Raw genomic sequence first — 24,603 nt, forward strand, 5'->3', positions numbered from 1 at the left:
ACACACACACACACACATACCCGTAAATTATTTTAAAATATTAGTTACTTGGGTTTTTTGAGGCAAAACTGTGTTTAAAAACCAGGATGTTAAATAATCATCATATAGAATTATTGCAGGATTAAACCCATAATTTTGTTTTCTTCTGCTTTAGTACAATCATTTTTGCTTGTTTTTGGTGTGTATTCTAAATTGTTTTTTTGATCTTAAATTGTTAGATCTATTTATTCTCTGTGGTACCATCCAGTTGAAGTTTTTTGTTTTTATTACTGGGAATCAAAAGTGGCAGATAATTGTATAGCAACCAGTATTTGAAAGGTTTTATATTATAAGACAGAACAATAGAAAATGATATTCTTGGATTTTAGGAAGATTTTGATTTTTTTTTTTTTTTTTTTTTTTTTTTTTACTGGGGATTAAACTCGGGTCCTTGACCTGGGAAGATCTTGATTTTAAATGTGAAATAGGTGATTTTTATACTCAAATAAGTACAGGATAGTCAACTTAAATAAGTGCAAGTGAAAATAACAAAATAGTATAGTATAGAATAACGATGTTTATAAAATTGGTTTGTCAATTAATACTGGTCACTTTCTAGTGGAGAAAACAGTTATAGAGCTGATGGAGCTTATTGGTTTTGTTTTGTAATTAAAAGGAGAAAACAAAGCCCAAATTTGGACTTCCCTTTAGTGTCATGAGCATATACACTAATATGACTGCACTACTTACTCCAAGAGGGTTCTACTATTTTTTCAGAGGAAGAAGCTGCTCTAGATGGTGCTGTTGCTGAGTACAGAAGAGAAAAACAAAAGTATGAAACTTTGAGGAAGCAACAGGCAAAGAAAGGAACTTCCCGGGAAGACCAGGTAACTTTAAAAATCAAACTCTGGCCGGGCCTAGTGGTGCACGCCTGTAATCCCAGCACTCCAGAGGCTGAGGCAGGAGGATCGCTGTGAGTTTGAGACCAGCCTGGGCTACATAGTGAGTTCCAGGTCAGCCTCAACTACATAGTGAGACCCTGTTTCAAAAAACAAAATATAAAAATCAAACTCCATATGTAATTCATTGCGTTTTTATAGTGTTACAGGATTACAAAACAGAACCTAATTTGATTATATAACAAGTAAGCACTAGCTCCCTAAAAAAATAAGGATATATTTAGGTATATTAATGTAGGGTATAGTACCAAGAACCTCAGCCACTTGTATAAGGGTCCAAAATTCTAAAGTTCTTTTACGACATTAAGGTGCAAAAGCCTGAAACTTTCAGTTTTGAACCTAGTACTCCCATATCAAGCACAGGAACTTATAAAATGACATGACCTCAGAAATTCAGGTCAAAGCGAATACTGTGAAATGGAGAAGTTTGCAACTGATGAGAGGCTCCATCCACATACCAACCAAGCCAGCTCAGCTTGTATACTGCCTGGACATTGATTTTGTAATAAAGCCCTTTTTTCTAATAATTCTTGAGTCCTAAATAGTAATAGGAGAAAACTATTAGAAATCAAAAATTAAAAGAGAAAACTAGCTCTGTATATGCCACATAGTACTTGATAAAACCAGTCTCTTTAGGATCCCTTCATGTTGAAAAGGTAGGGGGCAAACCAAAATCATTTATCTTTGGTGTTACTATGATTATAGATATAAAGATATGCCATTTAAACAAAGAAATAGAGCAAACAAAATAAAAGTAAATTAAAAAGCTTAAGCCTATTTAGTTAATCTAATCAAACTGTATTATAAATGATACCTAATTATTGGTAAGGAAGGATCATCCATCAGTACTTAGCATGAAAATAATGATAGGGAGAGTTCAACAGGAAATCTGGTGTAGGAAATTTTAATTATAGAGTACTAACATATGCAACTTTCAAAAGAAATGAAACATCAAATGAAATTAAGAAAAAGTACATTATTGACTTGTTTTCATGGAGTCACAAAGTCTTCTGAATGGTGGCTGTAGAGACTATACTATTAAAAATGATATAGATAACTCTGATTCATATATTTCTTTTTTTTCTTCCCTCAAAGCAAATAATTTTAAGGACCTGTCAACATACCAATTACTGTATTTTGTGGTCAACAGGCAGACACATCCCTGCACTCTCTCAGCTATCAGGGAAAAGAGCCAATTAAACTAGTAAAACCAATAAAAGGAAGTGAACATTGTGAAAGGATAAGTGAGGAAACTGTGTAAATATATAATAATAGGACCTAATGGCCAAGGATATAGGAAGATCTCCCTGAGAAAATGACTGGTCAGTTTAAAAGGTCAAACAAGAGCTACCTAATGAAATAGAGGTAGGATGTGGCTAGACAAAAGAAATGGTGTATGAGAAGCCTTTCCTGTCATTGCTTTACAAAGAACTAAAAAATGTTAAGTATGACTTTAGCATAACTAAGAGAAAGAAAAACATGAGGCTGAAGAAGTAAGCAGAAGTCAGTTTATACATTGTTTGAGCCATGTTAAGGTTTTAGTTGACCTAAGGACAATGAGGAACTGTTGACAAAAGGAAATAACATGATTTCACTTGCATTTAGGGAGGATCCCTCCAACCTGGCAGTAGTGTGAAAAGTACACTAGACCCAGGGAAGGGCCAACAGAGAGACTCTTGAGTATAGAATGTGAACAGTCTGCCAAGGTGAGGGGCTTTCAGAACAACTTCTCCACACAGAGAGAAGCCTCTCACTGTACTGAAGAGTAATGCTGTAAGTGGTTAGCCATTCATTCCTTCAGCAAAAGCCAGAAGACTGAGTAATTCAGTCAAGCAGATGCCAAGCAGAAATACTTCCATGAAGATGCTATCTTCTTCATCCAATTATGTGCCATGGTATTTTTGTGGTGTTTTATTTTCTGCCCAGTGTCTTCTCTTGCTTTAGAATGCAAAGTCCCATCTTAGATATAGAAACCTAGAGAGGAAAAGGGAATATTTTTTATTTGCCATAGTCCTTTTGAGTGAATGCCTATAGCATGTTAATTGGCTCCAAAAGAAAACTGCTTTGCCACTTTTAATTCAAGGAGAAAGGTCCAGGTCTAGTGTAATTTTCTAGGAAATTTTACAGTGTCATTCTATTAAGAAATGTTGTCGCACAGTTACTAAGAAGATAAAATAATATAATTTAAGATAACTTTGGATAACAAAAAGAAATGAAAATTAGATTTTGAAGTGGAAATTTAAAGAGGCTAGAAATATTGAAATAAAATTTTAAGGAAGATGTTATTATTTAATAGAAGAAGTGGACTGTAACTGAAAAAGAATAGAGTTTTATGAAAAATTATTTGATATATAAAGGATGAGTATATGAGGATTTGGAGCATTTTTTGGAGTTAAGAAATTAATCATTTAATGTAATACATTACTCTAAGTATAAAAGATTTATTCAAACAGTGCTTTAGTGAATCATACAGTGCCTATTTTAACAAAAAATAAATAAATGAAGAAAGTAGAGAGTTGGATAACAAAGAACTTCTACAGACAACTGCTTTCATGGTACTGGGGCTGGAACCCAAGGCCCTGCTCATGCTAGGCAGGTATTCTTCCTCTAGTTACCTGAATTCCCTACAGATAGTTTTGAGTGGTGGAGTTTATAATCCTCACCTCCTGGGAGATTCTCCAAAAAATAAAACTGCCTCTAAAACACCTGTAAGTTTCAGATTTTTGACATTCATCACGTGTGTGTAATGTGTTGTCTGTATTAGGACATGGAGGAGAAGCCAGGGCAACAGAGAAAAGCCTGGAAGTGCTTTGGCAGGGAAATGGCTTTGAAATTTGCTGCTGAAATAATTTTTTAGTTATTATACCTGTAGCCTCCCATTAAGCAAACATTGGGATCGCACTGCCTTCTATTTTCAGTGGACTTATTACCACACACTGCAAATTATTAGTGCAACCAGTCCTCTAGCTCTCTGTCTTGGGAAACTATTTGAAAGACACAGTACAAACTAATGATGGCATCTACCTGAATTTACTTGGTAATCCTGAGGAGAAAGAGCATATTTTACAATGCACATTAGTGGGACTATCATTAAAAAACTAAAATATTTATGGTAAGCAGATTGGTTCTCTTGTCTAAGATACTCTTGATTATATTTGTTATTTATGTATACATTTAATTATTCATTTAACATGCGGTTGCTACTAAATTTGTTACATGGTTTTAAATTCATTGTTTCAAAAACACCTAAAAATAGAGCACGGTAATCATGCTTTTTGGCAAATGATCCAAATGTACAGTTTGATTTAATGACTTTTGTGAAGTCACTCATCAGTAATTGAAGGTAGTAATTTCTCAACACATTTATTTTTATGAATCCACGTCAAAATAGTCAAATTGGTGTGACAATGTTTTGTTTTATGTAAAGTGAAAATTAAAAATAAAATAATATTTTCAGTGTCAAAACAAAAAAAATGTTTTTGCCAGGCGTGGTGGTGCACGCCTATAATCCCAGCGCTTGGGAGGCTGAGGCGGGAGGATCACTGTGAGTTCGAGACCAGCCTGGCATTCATAGTGACTTCCAGGTCAGGCTCAACTACATAGTGAGACCCTGTCTCAAGAAAAAAGAAATGTTGCTTTTATTGTTTTGTATGCCCTCAGAAACGACATTTCTGAGTGTGCAAATTTCACCATTAAAAATTGACAAAGTAAGATAAAGATTACATGTAGAGACATGTATATGGAAATAAAGATTTATGTAACGTAAATATAGTTACGGGAACACTTACACCCAAAGCCTTGAAGGATATACACTGAAATTGTTGGCTATGGTATTCTGAGTGATAAAATAAGTTATTTTTGTTTTACTTCTATTTTCCCATTTTTCCTTATTATAAAGTAAGTAAAAGTGAACAATACACTATTTTAATTGATGGTTTAAAAATAAGGAATTATTATTTCAATTTATCTAATTTCCAGCGATTAATGAGTTCATGCATTCCACCTTCCCCGTTAATATTTTTGTATTTTGGAAATTTATTTTTAATTTATTATTTTTATATAAAATACTATTTGTAGGTAGTGTATCTTTTTTTTATTCCATATGTCTTAGTGAATTATGTTTAATAGACATTAAAAACTTAACTAGAGGCTGGGGATTTAGCTCAGTGGTTCCACCTCCTGCCTCACAAGCACAAGGTCCTGAGTTCAGTCCCCAATACCAAAAAAAAAAAAAAAAAAAAAAAAAAAAAAAAAATTAAAAAAAAAAAAAAAAAACAACAACTTAACTAAGCTGGGGAATGGTGGCTCATACTTATAATCCTAGAACTTTGAGAGGCTGAGGTAGGAGGATCATAAATTCAAGCCCAGCCTGGGTAACATGGTTACTTTGCAAGACCCTGTGTCAAAATCAAAAATTTGAAAAGGTTTGGGGATATAGCTCAGTGCAAAGACCCTGGGTTCAATCCCAGTATCATTAAAAAAAATTAAGAGCAAGTATTTCTTAAAGTTATACTATCTTCTACATAAGCAGGTTTAAACTCCCATAATCAGAAAAATCAAAAATGGTAAACTATTTTGGAGGGAAAATGTTAGTGCAAACCCAAACAGGACAGTATCAAAGTTTATTAATACCACTACTGTAGCCTGAAGGCAGTTTTATTCCTTTCCTTCAAACTCAAACATTTATCTAAGTATTTTATATCCAAGTAGTATATTTTCTCTTCTAACAAATTCAGGTATCTATTTTAGAATTTACATTTATCAAAAAACTTACCAGTCTAATTGTTATTTCAGACTCTTGCACTGCTGAACCAGTTTAAATCTAAACTCACTCAAGCAATTGCTGAAACTCCTGAAAATGACATTTCTGAAACAGAAGTTGAAGATGATGAAGGCTGGTAAGACTTTGATTTCTTTGTATTAACCATAAACAAATAGGCTCAGATTAGAGACATGATAGAGACATTTCTACTGTTATCCTTTTCTTTTTTTTTGGACTTTACTACCCTTATTGTAGAACCTTAACACTCTTTTACTTCATTTCAGTTCAGTATAAAGTGAAATAAACATACCAAGAACCAAATAAACAAACATTGATGGTGTGTTCCCAATGTTGTACTAGCCAATGGAAAGTGCACAAGAAGTACTTAACACTCTCCCTACCCTAAGTAATTTCTGAAATTGTGGAAAAGACGTGACTCAGGTTAAATAGCTAGGAAACAACCAGTCAATAAATCAATAACTTTAGCACTTTCCCACAAACTTGGTAATGTATTTCATAATCCTAACTTCCTCATTCAACTTTATGATCTACAGGATCCTACTAACACATACATAGTTCATTTTATTTTTATCTTTAGCTATTTTTCAGCTTCTAAAGACACCGGTAATAAATTAATGACGTATAAGTGCCCTGTGTTTAGAATTTTATCCTATGCTGGCAAAAAAAAAAAAAAAAAAAAAAAAAAAAGACAAAAAAAAAAAAAAAAAGGATAAAAATCTTGTTTTCCCCTTATCACACCTCTCTGTCCTCAAGCTGACTTTACGTGCAGTATATTAGGCCTCCCCACACCTAACTGCTTCCACCTCCCACTGCACCCTGGCTCAGGCTCATCTCAGCAGCAATCCAGTGCATCACCCCACACACATCACTCACCCTCTGGAGCCTCTCACATGTACCATTACTCCAACACAGAATCATGGCCTCAGAGCTCCCTGCCAAGCAGCATCTCCCCCATTTTAAAACTGTTCAGCACTCCCATCCTCCAGGAAAGCAGTCAGCAAGATTTGTTGAGCACTAACAAATTCAAAGGGTAGAGGAAGGAGGGCTGGGACACACAGTAAAAAAAGACATAAAAACATTTATTAAGAAAACATTTAAACAAGTAAGATTCAACTGTAAGAAACTTTAATCAGAAGGACTGAGAAGATGATGACTTGAATGGAGTGAATACCTGCCTAATGTTGGACCTTGAAAGTGCTGTCTACTTCTCAATTAATTTATATAATTTCCACATGATCTGGATTATGATGCCAAGTTTTATAAAATCTTCGATCTCATAGCAGGTTACTTAAATATTTGTTTATATTTAAATTCAAAGTGGCTTGAAGGCAGAAGCTGGCTCCTCCCATAGTTCTGTGCCAAAGGCAAAGCCTCAGTCAGTGTTGACTGCCCCATAGAGATAAATGCACATTGCATAGAACTTTCTGTTTTTTATATGACTGGACAGGTTTAGTTTTATTTTGGATTCCTTGAATTTCTCAAAATATCTTTCAAATGTTTTGGGTTCAGCCACCACATAAAAAATGTTTTGCCAAGTTCTCTTCCCCTTATTTTTGAATCCATATGCATTTTTTAAGGAAATATGACCCATGTGTTTCTGATTCATTTACACTTAACTCATCAAGATGGTGTTTTGTAAGAGCAGTTTGATGCCCAATAAGTTTTTTTAACCTTTTTATAAGCTGTTTAAGCCCTTTTTTATTGAACAGGAAAATCACCAACAAATTCAAACCCCAGAAGTTTTATTTGAAACTCATAACCCACAGGATTCAAATTTACTTTCAACTTGGCAAGACCATTTAACTTCCCAAGGTTCTTCCTAGCCTTTGGTTCAGTATTCTCTCATTTTTTAATTCCTCATTATCTTCAGATATCAATCATGTATTTTATAAAATGTCATTCTTGTTTTAGATGGGATTCAACCATACAATCAGTGTTCTATCTAACATCCTCATTAGAAAGTTAAACAAATAGGAAAACTTCACCAAATGTAGGGGGCGGAAATCCATGGTCAGTAATGTTGGATAATTCTTCATCTGAAGGAAAAAAAAGTGGTAAAAGAGGAGGAAGTAATTTAAAAAAATTGTTAACAGTTCTCCAGGGAGTTTATTTCCGCTTTCAATTGCAGTCTTCTAGATAGGAAGTCAAATCTGTATAGTGGGTACCTATAGAATATTTTTGATATTTGTTTTATCTAACGTCTAATAAAAATATCTTTAGTGTTCAAGGCATTATGCTTAATGTAAAATCATACAGAATGCAAATGAAATACTTATGAAATGCCTTTTTTGTTGTTGTTGTTACCGAGTATCAAACTTGGGGCCTTGTGTTTGCCAGGCAGGCAGCGAAACCTCTGAGCTATATCCCCAGCCCCTGTAATGCCTTTTTATTGCAATATAGAGCACTAAATTTTTGTAACTACACGCAACAACATCATGTGTATTCATAAATAAACTATTGCAGCATTATCAAGTTTGTGGTGCTTTAGATCCTTTCTCATAAATATATTCTGCCCAGGAAAGCGCAGAATTTGTACTTTAAATAATTTATAGCAAATATTGTGACTGCACAGCATGTGTATGTATGTTATGCATAAATTGTACGGTTCCTAGGCCATTTTGTAGATCATGGTTGCCACTTTTCTAAGTAAAAGTTAACCAGTATGCTGCACTATACTGGATCTGTTATCTGAGGTAAAATGATTGCTTCTAAGACATTTTTATGTGTCCACATGAGTGGCCACACATTGAGGGATCATTTTCATTTTCTGTCAAGATAGAAACCATTACCAATTTGTTATGTTTTCTTTTACTTGGCAAACTATTCTATTCACATTTTTGGCTGAGCTGCTGTATTGGCATGGTATACAACAGACATTTGGGTACCATTCAGCAGCATTCTACTTTTTATGCAACAACAACAACAAAAAAAAAGTGGGAGGGAGGAAAGAAAGGAAATATGATTCTTTTGTAAACAGTGTGTGTGCTGTTTGATAATTATTCCCAGATTTCACTTGTCTAACAAGGCACTTTAAAGAAGTGTTATTTGTAGATCCAAGCTGAAATGTATGATAGAAATTTTTCACTCAGAATTACTGATTCTTCCTTTGTTCAGCTATATATTGCCACTATTTGGTGGCAGTAATGGTACCAGATTCTAGTTTAGCAGATAGAATGGTTTTGCCACTATATTCTCCAGTCCCACAGCATCACATACTTTACAGGTATAGAACCCTTCTTCAAGCATGGTTTTAGAAAACAGATGCAACACACGGAAGGAGGCAGCAGGCAAAAGATTCCTCTAACCATGTGGATGAAGTCCATATACCACTTTGTGCTTGGTTAGATAAACCTTGAATAGCTCCCAAAAAAGTTTTGAGAAAGCTGTAGCTAATGAGGCAGTGAAGAGACTTAAAAAATAGAAAGCCACCTATTCCTTACACTAAATCTAAAACCTGTCAGAATGAACTAAAGTCTTGTGAATGCTAACTGGTCACTAATGTGTTCTATTGAAAGTTTATTATCAGGTTGTTAAACATAAGATTATTTTTAAACTTTATAGCAAATGTACTTGATAAAATAATAATAAAATGGCTTGTCTGCCACATTCTCTCTTCCTTTGTCTCCACCACCACTTTCCTCCAGTACATACCATACAGTAAGTATGTACTATAAAAATTTGAAAAGTCCTGATAATTGCATGGTTGTCTTCAGTAAATATTTTAATGATTATTATATAAGTAAAAAATATTCATTATAGAAACTTCAGACTATCGATTCCTTCAAAAGAGATAAATAAAAATCATGTGGGAATCTCAAACTCAAAGAAAAATACTATTAATTTTACATATTAAATAAGAATTTATACTTAATGTATAAAAACATGTTTATATTAATGTGTACATGAGAATTTATACCCTCTCAAACATTGTCGATGCACATACATAAAGTATAAATAAGATCATATTGTACAATTGCATGACTTTCTTTTTGTCTTCCACAATATACAGTGACTACTTCTCTTTGTCATATATAATTTTATGATATAATTTTAATATTTGGTATTATGTAGTATTCCTTATATTCTAAGCTACAATATACTTGACTATAGTTTTGTACATTTAGGCTTTTTCTAATTTTTAGTATTATAAACAGTACTATAATAAAAATCTTCCTGTGTATGTCATTGCCCGTTTTCTGAAGATAAATTTTTAAAACTGGGATTACTTAGTCACTGAATATGCATGTTAGCTTTCTGCTAAATATTTTCAAGTAGTCTTAGCAAAAATTTCATACAGCCATGTAAATATCATTTAAGACTTGCCTTTAGGGCAATTAGAATTTGAAGAATTAATTAAGCTTCTTTGCAGTGCTTAGTGAAAGTAATATTTTAGAAGAAATATTTTACATTTGTACAATTTTTAAAAATGCACATACAGTCTGGTTTGCTTCTGTTTTTAATAAAACTGTACTACTTTCAACATAGCTTTTCTTCTCAGGAACCTCATCTCTGAGTATTTTTATCCTTGGTTCTGAAAAACTCTGAAAGATAATCCTATGATTAGAACCTTTGGCTATGGATTTTATTTTTTATTTTTATTACTACACCTTGGCTTATATTAAAAATCAGTTTTATTCATCAGTCAGACAATTTATTTCTGCTAGAGATTAGAGTCTTAAAAACCAAGATTTGGCCTGAAAAAATTTCAGTCTTCCCCTGGTGTAGAAGCAACAAGTACCAAGTTGTCTGAATAGCCAAAATAGTGAAATTTTAGTGATGCAGATTTTTTAAAAAGATTATTTCTTTTAGACCTCATTTTAAGATACCATTAATGAACATAGACATCTTATTGCTTACACTGGTAAACTTTTACATATCTTTTATATGTAATACATACTGTCATCTGTGTACAGATTGGTCATATATTCAGTAAAGTGTACAAGACAATAATTAATATTTAAATTATAGCCGTGCATGGTGCCACATGCCTGTAATCCCACCACTTGGGAGGCTAAGGCAGGAGGATCGCTGTGAGTTCAAAACCAACCTGGGCTACATAGTGATTTCCAGGTCAGTCTCAACTACATAGTGAGACCCTGTCTCAAAAAAAACAAAAAAACATTTTTTTAAAAATTATACTTTCCACTTAACTCAAGCTGGACATTGCAAGGCATAGATAACAACTTGGTATACATGAGCACAAATAGAGGTGTATGGATTTACAGGTCTTAAAATAATGAAGGTTTAGATTATCCAGGTGAGAGAATTTCTTCAACCTTTAGTATTACTTATACAGGAGGTCTCAGATTTTTCTTTGGACCCTTAAAAGTTCTAAAATGTATTGAGAACCCCAGAGTCCTTTGTTTATGTAGGATAGAGATATCAATATTTACCATTGTTAAAAATCAAAACTAAGATATTTTAAATCACTTTAAAAGAACAAATCTATCACATGTGAACATAAGTAACACACTTGTTAAAAATAATTTTACCTGTAAAACAAAAAATTTACAAGATAAGCAGCATTAATTTACACCTTTCACTCAGTCTAGTATAACAGGAATAGCTGGGTTCTCATATCTGCTTCACTCTGGGTTGATCTCCTACATCTCGTAGTCTCAGAAAAGTTCTTCTGTCCATTCATGAGAGGTGAAGAATGGCACAGTCAAATAATTATCTTAGTACTCTTACAAAATAATTTTAACCTTGCAGACACATAACTGCTGGGCTAAGTCATCTTTAATTGTGTGTATCATGATGTTCCTTATTTATCAGAGATTATAGTCCAATGTATAGCTCCTGGGAAGCTTTTTTATTTTTCTTTCAGGTTCCAGTTTATGATCCTTGTTCCCACGTGGTACCAATGTGACATTTTCTAAGTTAAATGTGCTCAGCATCACTGGCACAGGTGTCCTACAACAAACCTTTGCCTTTCTTTCAGCAGACCCTCCACTGGCTCTGTTTTCACATGATCTGTGGCATGCCATTTGTTTTTATAAGTTTTTCACTTACGTGATATTATTCAAATATATTCTTTTTTGTTTTTTGTTTTTTTGGTTAGGTTTTAAGTTCCTTTACTTCAGTATTTTTTTCTTACAGCTTTGTAATTCTTTATATATCTGTTACTATCATTATTGTAACTGTTCAAGTCTATGACTTGTTAAGCTCATACTGAATTATTGTATTTCCACAATTATTATATTCCCTTATCTGGGACTTAGCACATGCTGCCCCCTCTTCTTAGAATGCCTCACTACCATTTCCCCTCCTTCCTCCTCCTTGATTCAACTGAATAACAGTTTTTCTTGGGGTCTTGCTTTCATATAACTCCTCCAAAATGCTTTCCTATCTTGTGCACTATTCATTAGTCACACTTTGACCCTTCCCATACTAGTGTTTAAAAATGTTCAGACTGTTTCCTTTGTCTAAAAGTCCCCTTTCTGCAGTACTTAATAGTGACCTAGCAAAATCCTAGCCATTTTTAAAGACTCCTTTTTTCTGATGTTCTCAAGAGAAGTATCCTCCCAGACTTTAGAAGTTAAATGTTTGTTTGTATATTGAAAGTATCTTGCAGTACTTATAGTTTTTGTGATTTTTATATTACTTCTATGTATGCCTAGTCTATTGAAATAGATTATCACAGTAATATCTTATTAATGTTTTGTATGCCTTAACTCATTTGATTACCTCAATAACTCTATGAAGTAAATACTAATAACTTGATTTTACTTATGCAGTGAGATAAGTTAAATAATTTGTAGTACTTCATCTGGTCTAGCGTCTCACACAAAGTAAACTTTGAAAACTATTCACTGACTTCATGTGCCCAGATATCAGTCTAAGGAAAGGAGTGGTTGAATATATACAACAGTTACTACTGTTGAGCTAAGAATCCAGTTTGAGAGCCAGCAGTCACAGATGAACATGGAAAGAAGCTATGATTAACTTTTTCTTTAAGTATCTTTCCATTGCTGCACTTGTTGTGATGAACAATCCAGTAGTATATTTTAGTCTGATCTGTGTTTATTTTCTTCTCTATTTCCTTTTTGATGAAGTATCTGTTCAAGTCTTTTTTCTATTATTATTACTCATTAAATTTATTGGTACATTTTAGGTTATACAATATGATGACATTCATCACTGGGAATTTGTACCTTTACATGATATATCTTGGCTCTTATTTTTTCCCCATTTCCCTGCCCTCCCTTCAACACTCCTCCCTATTTACAAAGTCTTTGTTTCTTTTTTTTTTCTTTTCTCATAAGGAAAAAATATGTTCAAGTCTTTTACCCATTTTTTTATTTGAGTTGTTTTCTTACTGTTGAATCTTGAGAGTTCTCTATGTGATCTAGATCTTAGTTCTTTATCAGATATATGATTTTCCTCCCATTATTGAGTTTTTAAATTTTTCTTAAACTTTCTTTCTTTTGTATATTTACTATTCTTATCAAGTCTCTTTTACAAAGTAAAAATTTTTTGTAGTTATGAAGTTCAATATTGATTGTTTTCTTTTATGGATTATTCTTTTACTAGCATGTTTAAGAATTCCATGTAACCTGAGATCACAGATTTTTCTCCTAAGCTTTCTTTTAATGTGTTATTGTTTTATATATATTACATTCAGATCTATATATTACCATTTTGACTTTTTTGATATAAAATATGAAGCTTAGGTCAGGCTTCAGTTTCTTCATATAGTTTTCCCAGTTGTTCCAATACAGTTGTTTAAAAGACTGTCTTCTGTATTGAACTGCTGTGCAACTTTGTCAAAGATTATTATATTTATAAACATCTTTTCCTGGTCTTTCTATTCTGTTCCATCATTCTTATATTTATCTTTTCTCTAATACTATATTAGCTTGATTATTACAGCTCTATGATAAGTTTGAAGTCAAGTAGTATGATTCCTAAAACTTTATCCTTCTCTTTTTCAAACTTGCTTTGGCTATTCTAGTTCTTTTGCCTTTCCATTGAAATTTTAGAATCACTTTGTCTATCTACCAAAAAATATATATAGGATTTTTATTTGAATATATCATTAAGTTCATTGATCAATCTGAGGAGAATTGACATTCTACTATGTTGAGTTTCCTTCACTGAACACCTTTGGTGTTTTCCCACAGATTCCTAAGCTACATTAATATTTTTTTCCTTTTTTTTTTTTTTAGTTCATATTAAATAGTTTCTCATGAGCTGTCTTCTGATTCACTGATTTTTTTTTCCTCTGTCACCCCTTTTCTGCTACTGGACCATTCTAGTGGGTTTTCCCGTTCTAACATGTTTTTATTAGTATGTTTGCAGTTCATAATGTACATTCCTTGTGTAGAATTAGTATGTGTACATAACACATCTTGATTTCCTGTTTTCATCCCTTTCCCCTTCCCTCTATCTCTTGATCCCTACTTTCTCTTATCTATCTTTTACTTTGCTCTTTATTTATAAGTATCTATCTTTATGTTGAGGCATTCTGTCTTTCTTTATATTTCTAGAGTGTTTTGCTCTTACTTCTTGAAACATGTTTGTAATAACTTTTAAAGCCTCTGTCAGCTAATTCTAGTATCATCTCAGTGTTTATATCTGATTATCTTTTCCCATAAAAATTGAAATTTTCCCATGTCTTTCTATGCTGAGTAACTTTTTAATGTATCTTAAATATTTTGAATATTATGAGTTTCTGGGTCTTGTTTAAATCCAGTGATGAATCTTAATATTTTGTTATAACAGACGACCTATTTGGATTCAGTCCACAATTTCTGACCAGCTTTCTGTGATTTCAACATCAATCTTGTTTTCAGTGCCTTTGTGTTGTATCTGCCTTGTATATGAGCCACTGCCAGACTGTGATATGGTTATTCTCCAAGAAGATCCCCACGTGCACCAACTTGATAGGGTCTCTGTCTTTCACATTGTTCTCAGCACCTTCTACCATCCTGGGCCTGGTCTTTTCTACCTTCTAGCCAGAAAGTTGGAGTGCCAGTTACATTGTTCTTCTATGCACTTCCTGTGTTGCACCCATATTCCGGGCAAAAGTGCAGTAGGAAAGAGAAGGGAGTAAAAAAGCAACAATGTTTTGATTGCTTGGTTTTTTTATTTGTTTGTTTTGGTTTGTTTGCTGTCCTGGAGATTGAACAATTTTATCCCAACCCTCTTAAGGCCTCAGCTCCTTAGAGTTTTTTTAGCAAATAGTCTCTTTTATTTTTCTTTGGAGATTCTCTAAGCGCTATGCAGACTTATACATGACTAGAGAGAATTGTCTCAAACTGCATTGTTCTAAATTGGTGCACTTCGTAGGATGTCTCTTATCCTTCACACTACCTGTTAATAGCCTCTTTTTCTTTTCTTTTTTTGTGTGTGTTTGTTTTTTAAAGAAAATTTAAATGGCACTGAATTCTTAGTGTAAATAATGCTTTTTCTTTTTTAAAAAAGTATATGTTAATAGTTGGCTCTGAATTGTTCTTAGTGAGAATAATGTATTTCATGGGGAAAATACTGTGCCTGGACAGCCTCACAGGTTAAAGAATAGTAGAACTTTAGGAGCATCCTCAAATCACAGAAGGTAATCAACAAACTGCTGTGCTTAGGAGAAGAGGGAACCTGCTAATGAAAGATGTTTCCCGTGTGACGTATCTCCAGGATGTCTTAACAGCCCTCCCTGAGGTTGTGCTTATGTGAATGGTGTGTGCTTAGAAACTCAAGAGAGCTAAGATTCAAATTCTTTTCACATTCTGTAGGCCAGAGAAAGCTAGAGTACAAGAGGCAAAGGAGGTCTGAAGGTCATAAGATATGCTGGCAGCAAGCTGAAATTTGTAGAGGGCTTTGGATTTCTGTGAGCCTTAGAGGGGTACATCTAAGAGATAGTTTATAATAGGATAATATCCGAAACCTTAAGTCAAATTAATAAAATGCATTTGGCTCAGTTAATCTGAACAAAGCAATACTAGTATTTCATGGAGTCAAAAGGAGAGTGTTATTTTGCTATAAAAGCTTGTTACTAACGGGCTATGGATTTAGCTCAGCCAGCAGTTCGGTGGCCTGCCTTGCAAGCGCAAGGACCAGAGTTCAATTCCCGATACCAAAAAAAAAGGCTTGTTACTAAATAATTGCTAAAGAAGTTGATTTGTCTTTTATTCACTAGTTATAATGTACTCCCCCTTGTACTTCTTGCCAAGACTCAGAAATCTCTTTAACATTAGAATTTTAAGTAAGTGATTGACTGCAAAACAAATACTCATCGTTGGGTTTTGGGGAGTAATCTTTTCAGTGGTTGCTATAATTATGCCTTACATTGTCTTTATGAGGTCTCTAGAGTTTCTGTTTGTTGAGTTGCCATCCTTAATTCAGATGTTCTCATTTCCAATCTGTAGATAAATTGCGGTGTTTTAAAAAAAACAAAATAAAAAAAAAATAAAATTGCGGTTTTCCTTGCATTTTGATAAGGACCCTTTTATACTTGTTAAACTGCAGCTGTCATACAGCCCTTATTCTTGTTACCAATTCAGAACTCTAAATAATATTTTTTTTTCCCTCTTAAAATGTCTTTTAAAACATGTAAGGCCTAAGGGCCGGGGATTTAGCTCAGTGGTTCCGTCTCCTGCCTTGCAAGCATAAGGCCCTGAGTTGGATCCCCGGTACCAAAAAGAAAAAAAAAAAAATGTAGGGCCTATAATAAGAATTGCAAACACCCAAACTTTTTATGAATATTTATTAACTAAGCTATTATTTAAACTAAACCCTTTTAATGTCATTAATGGATTGTATTGATGGGTTTCATTTATTCAAATAGGTCAGTTTAATTCAGCTTGTATATTTTGAAAACTAACCTTATTTCATGAGTATTCTATTGTAAATAATGCATGAAGTGTAATGTGAAATAAAGTTAAACTTGACACATATCCACACCAATTTATAGTCTAATATGCCAAGTGAGATAAGATGTCATTTTTGAAGCAGGTTTCTGCTGAGAACAGGTATTGGAGATAAATGACAAAGTACTTTCACTGTCATTGAGAAGAAACCTCATACTATTCACATAAAATGCTCAACTCAGCAGGTGCATTAGCCCTTCCATGTAACTTGAGACTGCTGTCCTCTTGTTACCTGAGAGGAAGCTTTAGTTTCAATGATCATAGGATATCTTGAGTAGTAACATGCCAGAGGCAAGAACCCATGGACCTTGTGGAAAATACTGAATCTACAACGTGTCCTCCATCTTTATTTGGCCTTTCACTTGACCAAAGAGAGGTTTCTGATATCTATTGCGTTAGTTTAGCTACATTAAAACAAGTAACAACCAAAGAAAGGTTTATAATAAGCAAATTTGTTCTGCCCCAAGTAGCTTCACATTTTAATAGGCTTTTTGTTTTGGCATTTCTGAAGAGTTACTTCAATAAGAAATCTCCTTTCTTTTAAAAACAATAATTTGCCAGGCATGATGGCATGCACCTCTAATCCCAGCACTTGGGAGGCTGAGGCAGGAAGATCACTGTGCATTCAAGGCCAGCGTGGACCACATCACATCGTAGTTTCAATCAAGGCCAGTCTGAACTACTTACTGAGAACCTGACTAAAAAAAACAAAAACAAAAAACCAAGATAAATAAATCTAATAATTAAGTATAGTTTAATCTAGTTATCAGTTATTCTAATTAATAAAAATCATACAAAAATGCTCCATCAGATAATTGGTATTCCCATTCTGTAAACAAGCAACTGAGGTTCAAAGAACTAGGTTGGGTGCAAGAGTATATGGTAATAAATGGTGGTTCTGTCACACTGGAGAGACTATGCTGCTTCCAGAACACCAGCTTCTGCCAACAGGATTCCAACGTGAAGTAATAATACCTAAGACAAAAAGGAAAAATTCAGTTTCATCTTTGATTCTAAACTGGAGTGTGTGGTTATAGCATCTATCACCCACTCTCATCTTTGGAATACTTTGGACATCTTTTAAAGGAGTGAACTGTCAGGCAATCCCTCTTTAAAACAATAATTATTTTTCCCCAACTGAGGGAAAAACTGAGAGTTCTGAGATCAAAGCCTACTCTGTCATCCCACATATTGAATTATGATATATTTATACAGTGGACTATCTGGTCAGACTGCCTGTGTTCAAATCCCTGCTTTGACAATGACTACTAAATAACCTGAGTAAGCAACCTAAATCTAAGCCTCAAATTGCTTCACCTATAAAGTAGAGGTAATAATACCACTTCAGTTATTATTACAACTGAATGAGACTCTGTACAGTGCCTGACTTATAGAAAAAGTCTTGGAGATATTAGATGTGATACAAGGGAGGGGCTACATGGTACATGAGGTAGTATTGATAAGTTTGTGTTACTCAAGTAGCACAAACTAAACATCCTACATTAAATTGGCAAACATTAGTGTATACACTCCTCTTGATCTAATAACCTCAAAGAAAAATAATATATCAATAATATATCAAGAAAAGTTTACTTTTCATAATATATGAAGTTCGTTTAACTTGAGCTGTGTTATCTGCATCAGGGAATGTAGACATTTTAAAGTCGCCCGTAGTGCTTGATGGTGCTATTTTTAATATGCTGATAAATGGAGAAAAGGATAGCCTTGTTTAAATTTTTTTTTAATTCTTTAGCTGAACCCAGATTATAAAATGCTGAGGCAAAGCCTAATGTAAATTTAGCATTCATAGAGAAAGAGGAAAGCAGTTGAGATTACCTTTTCTATGTTGCTTATATACAGCCATGGGTTGTGGATTCTCCAGAATTCTTTATTTAAATTTTAGCTGAGAGGGGCGTCTTAGAACAGGAAAACAAAAAAGTGGTGTATGCATAAGTAATTTACTGTATTTCTATTTCTATGGAAAGAAAGTTTAAGGAGTAGAGATCCTGGGGATTGGCATAATGTTATTTAAAAAGTCATTTCACTATGGTTGTTATGCAAAGTAACAAAGCCAATGCAAAATGAAAGTTATCATGGCATATAAGCAACCAAAAAATTATCAACATGTGTTCTGATATTTAACCATTATCTGAGAGAAAGTTAAATGATGCTTAAAGCAGGTTAGAAAAGGCCAAGTAGTAAGATTTGAGGTTAAGCTTAGTGAAGGAAGATGCATAATTTCTGCACAGTTGTTTGTATTTCTTTAAAGATAATTTTAAGTAATGCATCAGCTTCTTTTATAGTTATTAAATGAAATTAATGCTAATTGTCGTTAGTTTTTTAAATAACATAATTTGTATGTATAATACATTTTCAGTATATAAAACCTTAAAAAAGAAAGGAAAAATCTTTAGTAATTTTATATCTCACAGGTAATAATCATTAATGTTTTTATCTGTCCTCCCAGAGATGTACATATAGATGCTTTCTCCCAACTGGAATCATAACATACCTCTTTTCCTCCTTTTAGTATATTATTGACATTTTCACATCATTGAATATGATGGCTGTATAATATGCTATCATGAAAATCTAATATAATCTAATATGTACCTTCTTGAGAAAAATTCACCTCATTTTTAATTGTAAGCCTTTCATCAGTTAATAAAACAGTGGTGAAGTATTTTGTGATTCTAAAAGGAAGTGAAACTGCTAAGTCTGGTAGACATTTTTAGGAAAAAATTAATTGAAGTATAATTTACAAATGAGAAAATATACAGTTGTTAGTTTTCACTTATGAATTCAGACAGTTATATACACCCACAAAAACTCACCGAAACAAGATACGTAGTTGTATCACCCCAGAAAGTACCTTCAGTCCCCTTTCCACCTCGTGCCCTCCCAACCACTTTCTGATTTCTGTCAGCTCTAATATGCCTTTGATAGCCTTCACTAGAATTGCATTCCAGGGAGTGGAATCGTTTCTACCTGAACAATGTATGAAGTTTGCTGGTTCCTCCTTATGCTAGATAGTTTGTATGTATGTGTTGTATCACAGATTACAGATATAGATTTATTAGTTATTACCAACCTGCAATTTGTGTAATTTTGTATTTCTTTGTTTATTAAAATTGAACTTTTCAATAGGCTAACTAGCCATTTCTATATTCATCATTGTGATGGTGGTTGCTAACTGTCTAGTCTCTTATGCTGATTTTTAATTTTTTGTTGATTTTCAAAAACTTAAATATTTTATTGAAAATCTTTTTACCAGTTTGTCATTTCCCTATAATTTGTTTGTGGAGCTTTGTGTTTTGTTGTGAGCACGGAGTTTGAAATATTGTATTGTCAAATCTGCCAATCTTTTCCTGCATATTTGCTGTCTGTTGTTATTCTTAAAATCTTATTAATCCCAAGATTATATTAGTATGGTTATATCTTTCTCTAGTATTTTTATGGTTTTATTTTTGTTCTTAATCCACATCAAAAATCCGCCTGTAATTAAATGAGTGGATAATGTGCTACATTCTTACTTTCTTTTAGTTATCCACACCTGGAAAAAGCTTAGACAATAGACTATGGAATCAATAAAAAGGCCCCATTATTTGGCAGGTGGCTGCTACCTGAATTGTAGCGCTAGTGCCAAGAAGGAAATAATTTTACAGACCTTCAAAGTAATGGGAAAGATCATATGGAAAATAAATAAGTAGCATGAGAAATAAAAAGAATTAAATCTAGCATGTTTAAGTACCATTTTTGGGGTGTAAGTATAGAAATGTTTTCATGAGAAGTTTGATCAGAAGTTTTTCCATCTCTCTGGTACACTGACTGAAATCACAAAGGACTAACAAAGTCTCAGAGTACATACCACCTCTATTCCTTTTATTTTACATGACGTGAATCTTAAGGACGTATCCAGGATGGCCATGTATAAATGCAAGCCACAGAGTCTTTATTAAGTTACTAATCTTTCAACTACTTGCCATTTTTAATTATTAATATCTGCTATTAAACAGAATAATCATGTAAAATGTAACTTTTATTCTGTGTGTGCACATAATTCATTTGACCACATTCAGTAAATTCTTATGCTTGAGTTGTTTTTTTAATAGAAATAAAATTAAAGTAAGAACCTTATTTCTACTGAATATTTACAAAACACAGCTCCTTTAAGCTTATAAGCTGGATACTGTTATTGTGTCCATATGTTATGCAAGGAACCTGGTCAAGATCTCATAGCTGGGAAATGGTAGAGCTCAGAAATTTCATATCCCTAATATGATATTCCCTGTATTATTGGAAAAATTAAAGTTCAGAAAGTTATTTAAAAGTTTATTTATTTGAAGAAGAAGTTCCTGCCACATTTACCCATAACTTTTCATAGGAATATAAATAGTAGAGTGGTTATAAGCATGGAATTTATAGTCAGACCTGAATTTGAATCCCAGATTGGAAACTTACTTATCTGTTCTAGTTTAGTAAAATTACTTAACCATTCTAAATTTGTTCCTCAAACTATAAACTGAGGGTAACAATAGCATCTCTTTTGTTAATTCAGTTTGTGGATTAAATGAGATACTATTTTTAACGTGTTTAGCAGCATTTCTGGAACAATCAGTGCTCAATAAATGTCATTCTCTTTGCTGTTGTCTATTTTTAAGATTTAAGCACTATCAATAGATCTATCGAGAATATTATTGGAATTTATACCATTTCTATAATATTTGACTCTTTTATGACTTTTTTAAGTTAACCCATAATTACTCACAGTAATTAGCTTTAGTTTCATAATTCTCAATATTTTGAAGTAAACCAAATATGAGGTTTTATTTATTTATTTATTTATTTATTTATTTATTTATTTATTTATTTTGGTGGGGTAGATAGTAATGACTCATTAATGAAATACTGACTTTTTCCTAAGGCTAATAGTAAAAAAGAAAGTGTGGGGGTTGAGGAAGCACATATGAGGGAATGGTCATTGTACATATAACTTAAATGTAAAGCAGAAGGACATCATCACTTTTGAGAGCATAGAATTATAAGCTCAGTGTAATGTAAATATTTTTATTCCATTCCCTTCTCTTGGCCAAGTTGTAAGGTAAGTGAAAATGAAGCAAGAAAGAATATGATTATAGACCAGGCTCCCTGGTTAGTGTTCATTTTATACAGGACTATAAATAATGCTGAAAAAGACTGGTGTGATTCTTTATAAATAGATCCTTGTCAGAGTTGCTGACCCTGAAATGGTGATTATTTTAATGCTAAGCTCTCTGGCCAGTCCCTGAAATCACCTCTTTCTCTCTCTTTTTCTTTTGGGTGAAGAAAGCTCCTCTGTATTAGCTCTGTGCTTTCATACAATTTGTTCTGAAGTAAGTTTCTATCACATAAGAGAAGTTTGCTTGTTCACAGATCTGATCTGAGAGAGACAGGCAGCCAGCCATGTACCCCAGCTGCTTCCCAGGCTTTTTTGACTGGGGACCTCGTCTTCTCTGTCTTGTGCTCTTAGTCCACAGGCAATAGGTTACATGTTTTTGGTCAAGCAGTTGTTTAAGCCCTAGGGCAGGTGTAAGAATACATTTCATATTTATTCTGGAAAGCCTCTTAAATCTTTCCACCTGTGTCCTGGTGGGTATTAAGCATGCTAGATTGGCAAGAAAGCCAAGAAACTATGCATTCCTATGTTGTTGGAGATATTTTGAAAATTACATCTTTCACATTTAGTCCAGCATCACTCAGTATTTACTAAAGATGCTCTATAATATGAGGATTTTTTTTTTAAAAAAAACAGAAACAAAAAACATATTTTAGAATGGGCTTTTCAAAATCCTAACTAAGGGAGCAATAGTAGCATTCCTTTAAAAATTCAGAACAAAGGGAGATTTTTTTTTCCATGTTAATGGTGAACAGTAAAAGAAAATTCACTGGTTTTCATCTTTATGTTCTTTTTCCAAAAGTCTGTGTCTATTTTCCTCTTTACTTGGTTTTCCAAATGTTGTATTTTCCTATCCTTGTGTTTGCTCAAGTGTTTTAAAATTTTTGTTTCTGTTTTTCTCTCACTGTCAATTTTTAAATCTCTCTTTTGAGGTTTTCTTTTTGTTTCTGTTTTTTCTTTGCCATTCCTGTCTGTGTTTTTCATTGCTTCATTTAAGTCAGTTTTTGTTACTTCAGGTCTTTATTCAGCTTTACTTTTCTTCTTGATTTCTTTCTCTTTTTGGCCTCTTCTGCTTCTCAGTCAGTTATCTTTGTCCTGTGCTACTTTTCACTGCTTAGACATGAACAGTGCCAGTGACTTCATTTTCTTAAGACTTTTTTTAACATAATTGATCTCTGGAGTCATATTTTGTCTATCCCTATCTTTATATAAGTTACTGTGATGTCTGCTGTCTACTACATGGAGAAAGGGACTATGTTACCAAAAGAAAGAATGTTGGGCAGGCCTTCTTGCATTGTTTATACAGCTGGAGATTTGAACAAGCCTGAAAATCTTATAATAGGGGATTGATAGTAAATTATCTGTTGGATCAAATACTAGACAGTGAATAAAACAATGTAAAATATAACTATACATGTAGAAAAATACTTGCAATAGTGTCAGATAAAAAATTATAAATATGCATTTTTATCCCTTCTATATAAATGTATATATGTAGGTATATAATACATACATGGATGCATACGTAAACATGTATAGGAAAAGTGAAGTAACATGCCTATATTTTTATAGGAGTTATTGATGAACCATGGAATTGCGGGTAATTTTTGTTTTTTCTTTTTGTCTCTCAGGGTTATGCTTTGCAAAAAGAAAAATACAACAAATAAAATGAGTGTATTACTCATAGTATGAAAGTAACTAACATTGCTATAAGTTTTTGATTCTGTAAGTAGTTTATACCCCTTGAATGAATAATGCTTTACCATACGCCGAACATATTTAGAACTAGACATATAAGCCTCCAAGATTAGTTGGGATCAGATAATTATATGTGTATGCTGATATACATAAAAATATTTTGAAAGGTGTCTTCTACAATATTGAAGTACTAACTTATAAAAATGATAAATATTTAAGCACAGTTTATATATAACACATATTCACACTGTTAGGGACTGAAGTATGCATCCCTCAAAAAAAATTCATATGTTGACACTCTAACCACCAATATGGTAGTATAGGAAGGTGAAACCTTTAAAAAGAAATAGGTGGATGAGGTCATTATGGTAAGACCCCATGATGAGATTAATGTCCTCTTAAGAAAAGGAAGAGAGGGCTGGGGGTTTAGCTTAGTGGTGCTGCTGCCTGCCTCGCAAGTGCAAGGACCTGAGTTCAATCCCCAGTACCAAAAAAGAAGAAGAAAGTGACCAGAGTGAATTCTTTCTCTCTCTCTCTCTTTCCACACACACACACGTGCACATGCACACTGAGAAAAGGCCAAGTGAAGACACAGAGAGAAGGCAGCCATCTGCAACCCAAAGAGAGAGTCCTCACCAGATATTTATATTGTTTCATCTAGGACAGTGGCAAACCTATAGCACCACAGCAGGCTGTTTGTATTATTGAAAGCTCTAAAAGTTTTCCATCACTTATCTGGGACTTCTATCTTCAGAACTTTGAAATAGTAATTTCCTCTTTTTTAAGCCGCCAGTCAAGACACACACAGAGAGAACACAAGTTGAAATGATGATTCATGTTTGAACCACCCTGTCGTTTGCAAAAGCCTGTTGAAGACCTAATTTTTGCTTCTCACTCTAACCATGTGAGGTTAATGAGGTCACCTTACCATACCCTCATTACAGATGAGGAAACACAGGCCTGAGAACCAATATGACTTTCATACAGTCACAGTTAGTGACTGAATTGTAACTCCACCTTAGGTCTTCTGTCTTCCATCCCCAAATGACTCCATAGAAAAAATGTTACAGGGGCCGGGGGTTTAGCTCAGCGGTTTGGTTGCCTGCCTTGCAAGCGCAAGGACCTGAATTCATTCCCGGTACCAAAAAAAAAAAAAAAAAAAAA

The 24,603-nt window shown here is 33.5% G+C and overlaps 1 protein-coding gene across 1 annotated transcript in view; it reads left to right on the top strand.

The window, feature by feature from the left end:
- Positions 1-24,603, top strand: part of Cwc27 (CWC27 spliceosome associated cyclophilin) — a 179,321-nt gene that overhangs the window by 146,245 nt on the left and 8,473 nt on the right. The window contains exons 12-13 of the mRNA XM_010637238.3: positions 757-866; positions 5,733-5,836. Of these exons, the coding sequence (XP_010635540.1) occupies positions 757-866; positions 5,733-5,836 (214 nt within the window). The remainder of the gene's footprint in view (positions 1-756; positions 867-5,732; positions 5,837-24,603) is intronic.

The sequence above is a fragment of the Fukomys damarensis genome, unplaced genomic scaffold (assembly GCF_012274545.1).
Source record: "Fukomys damarensis isolate Sample0158 unplaced genomic scaffold, DMR_v1.0_HiC HiC_scaffold_1, whole genome shotgun sequence".
Lineage (NCBI taxonomy): Eukaryota > Metazoa > Chordata > Mammalia > Rodentia > Bathyergidae > Fukomys > Fukomys damarensis.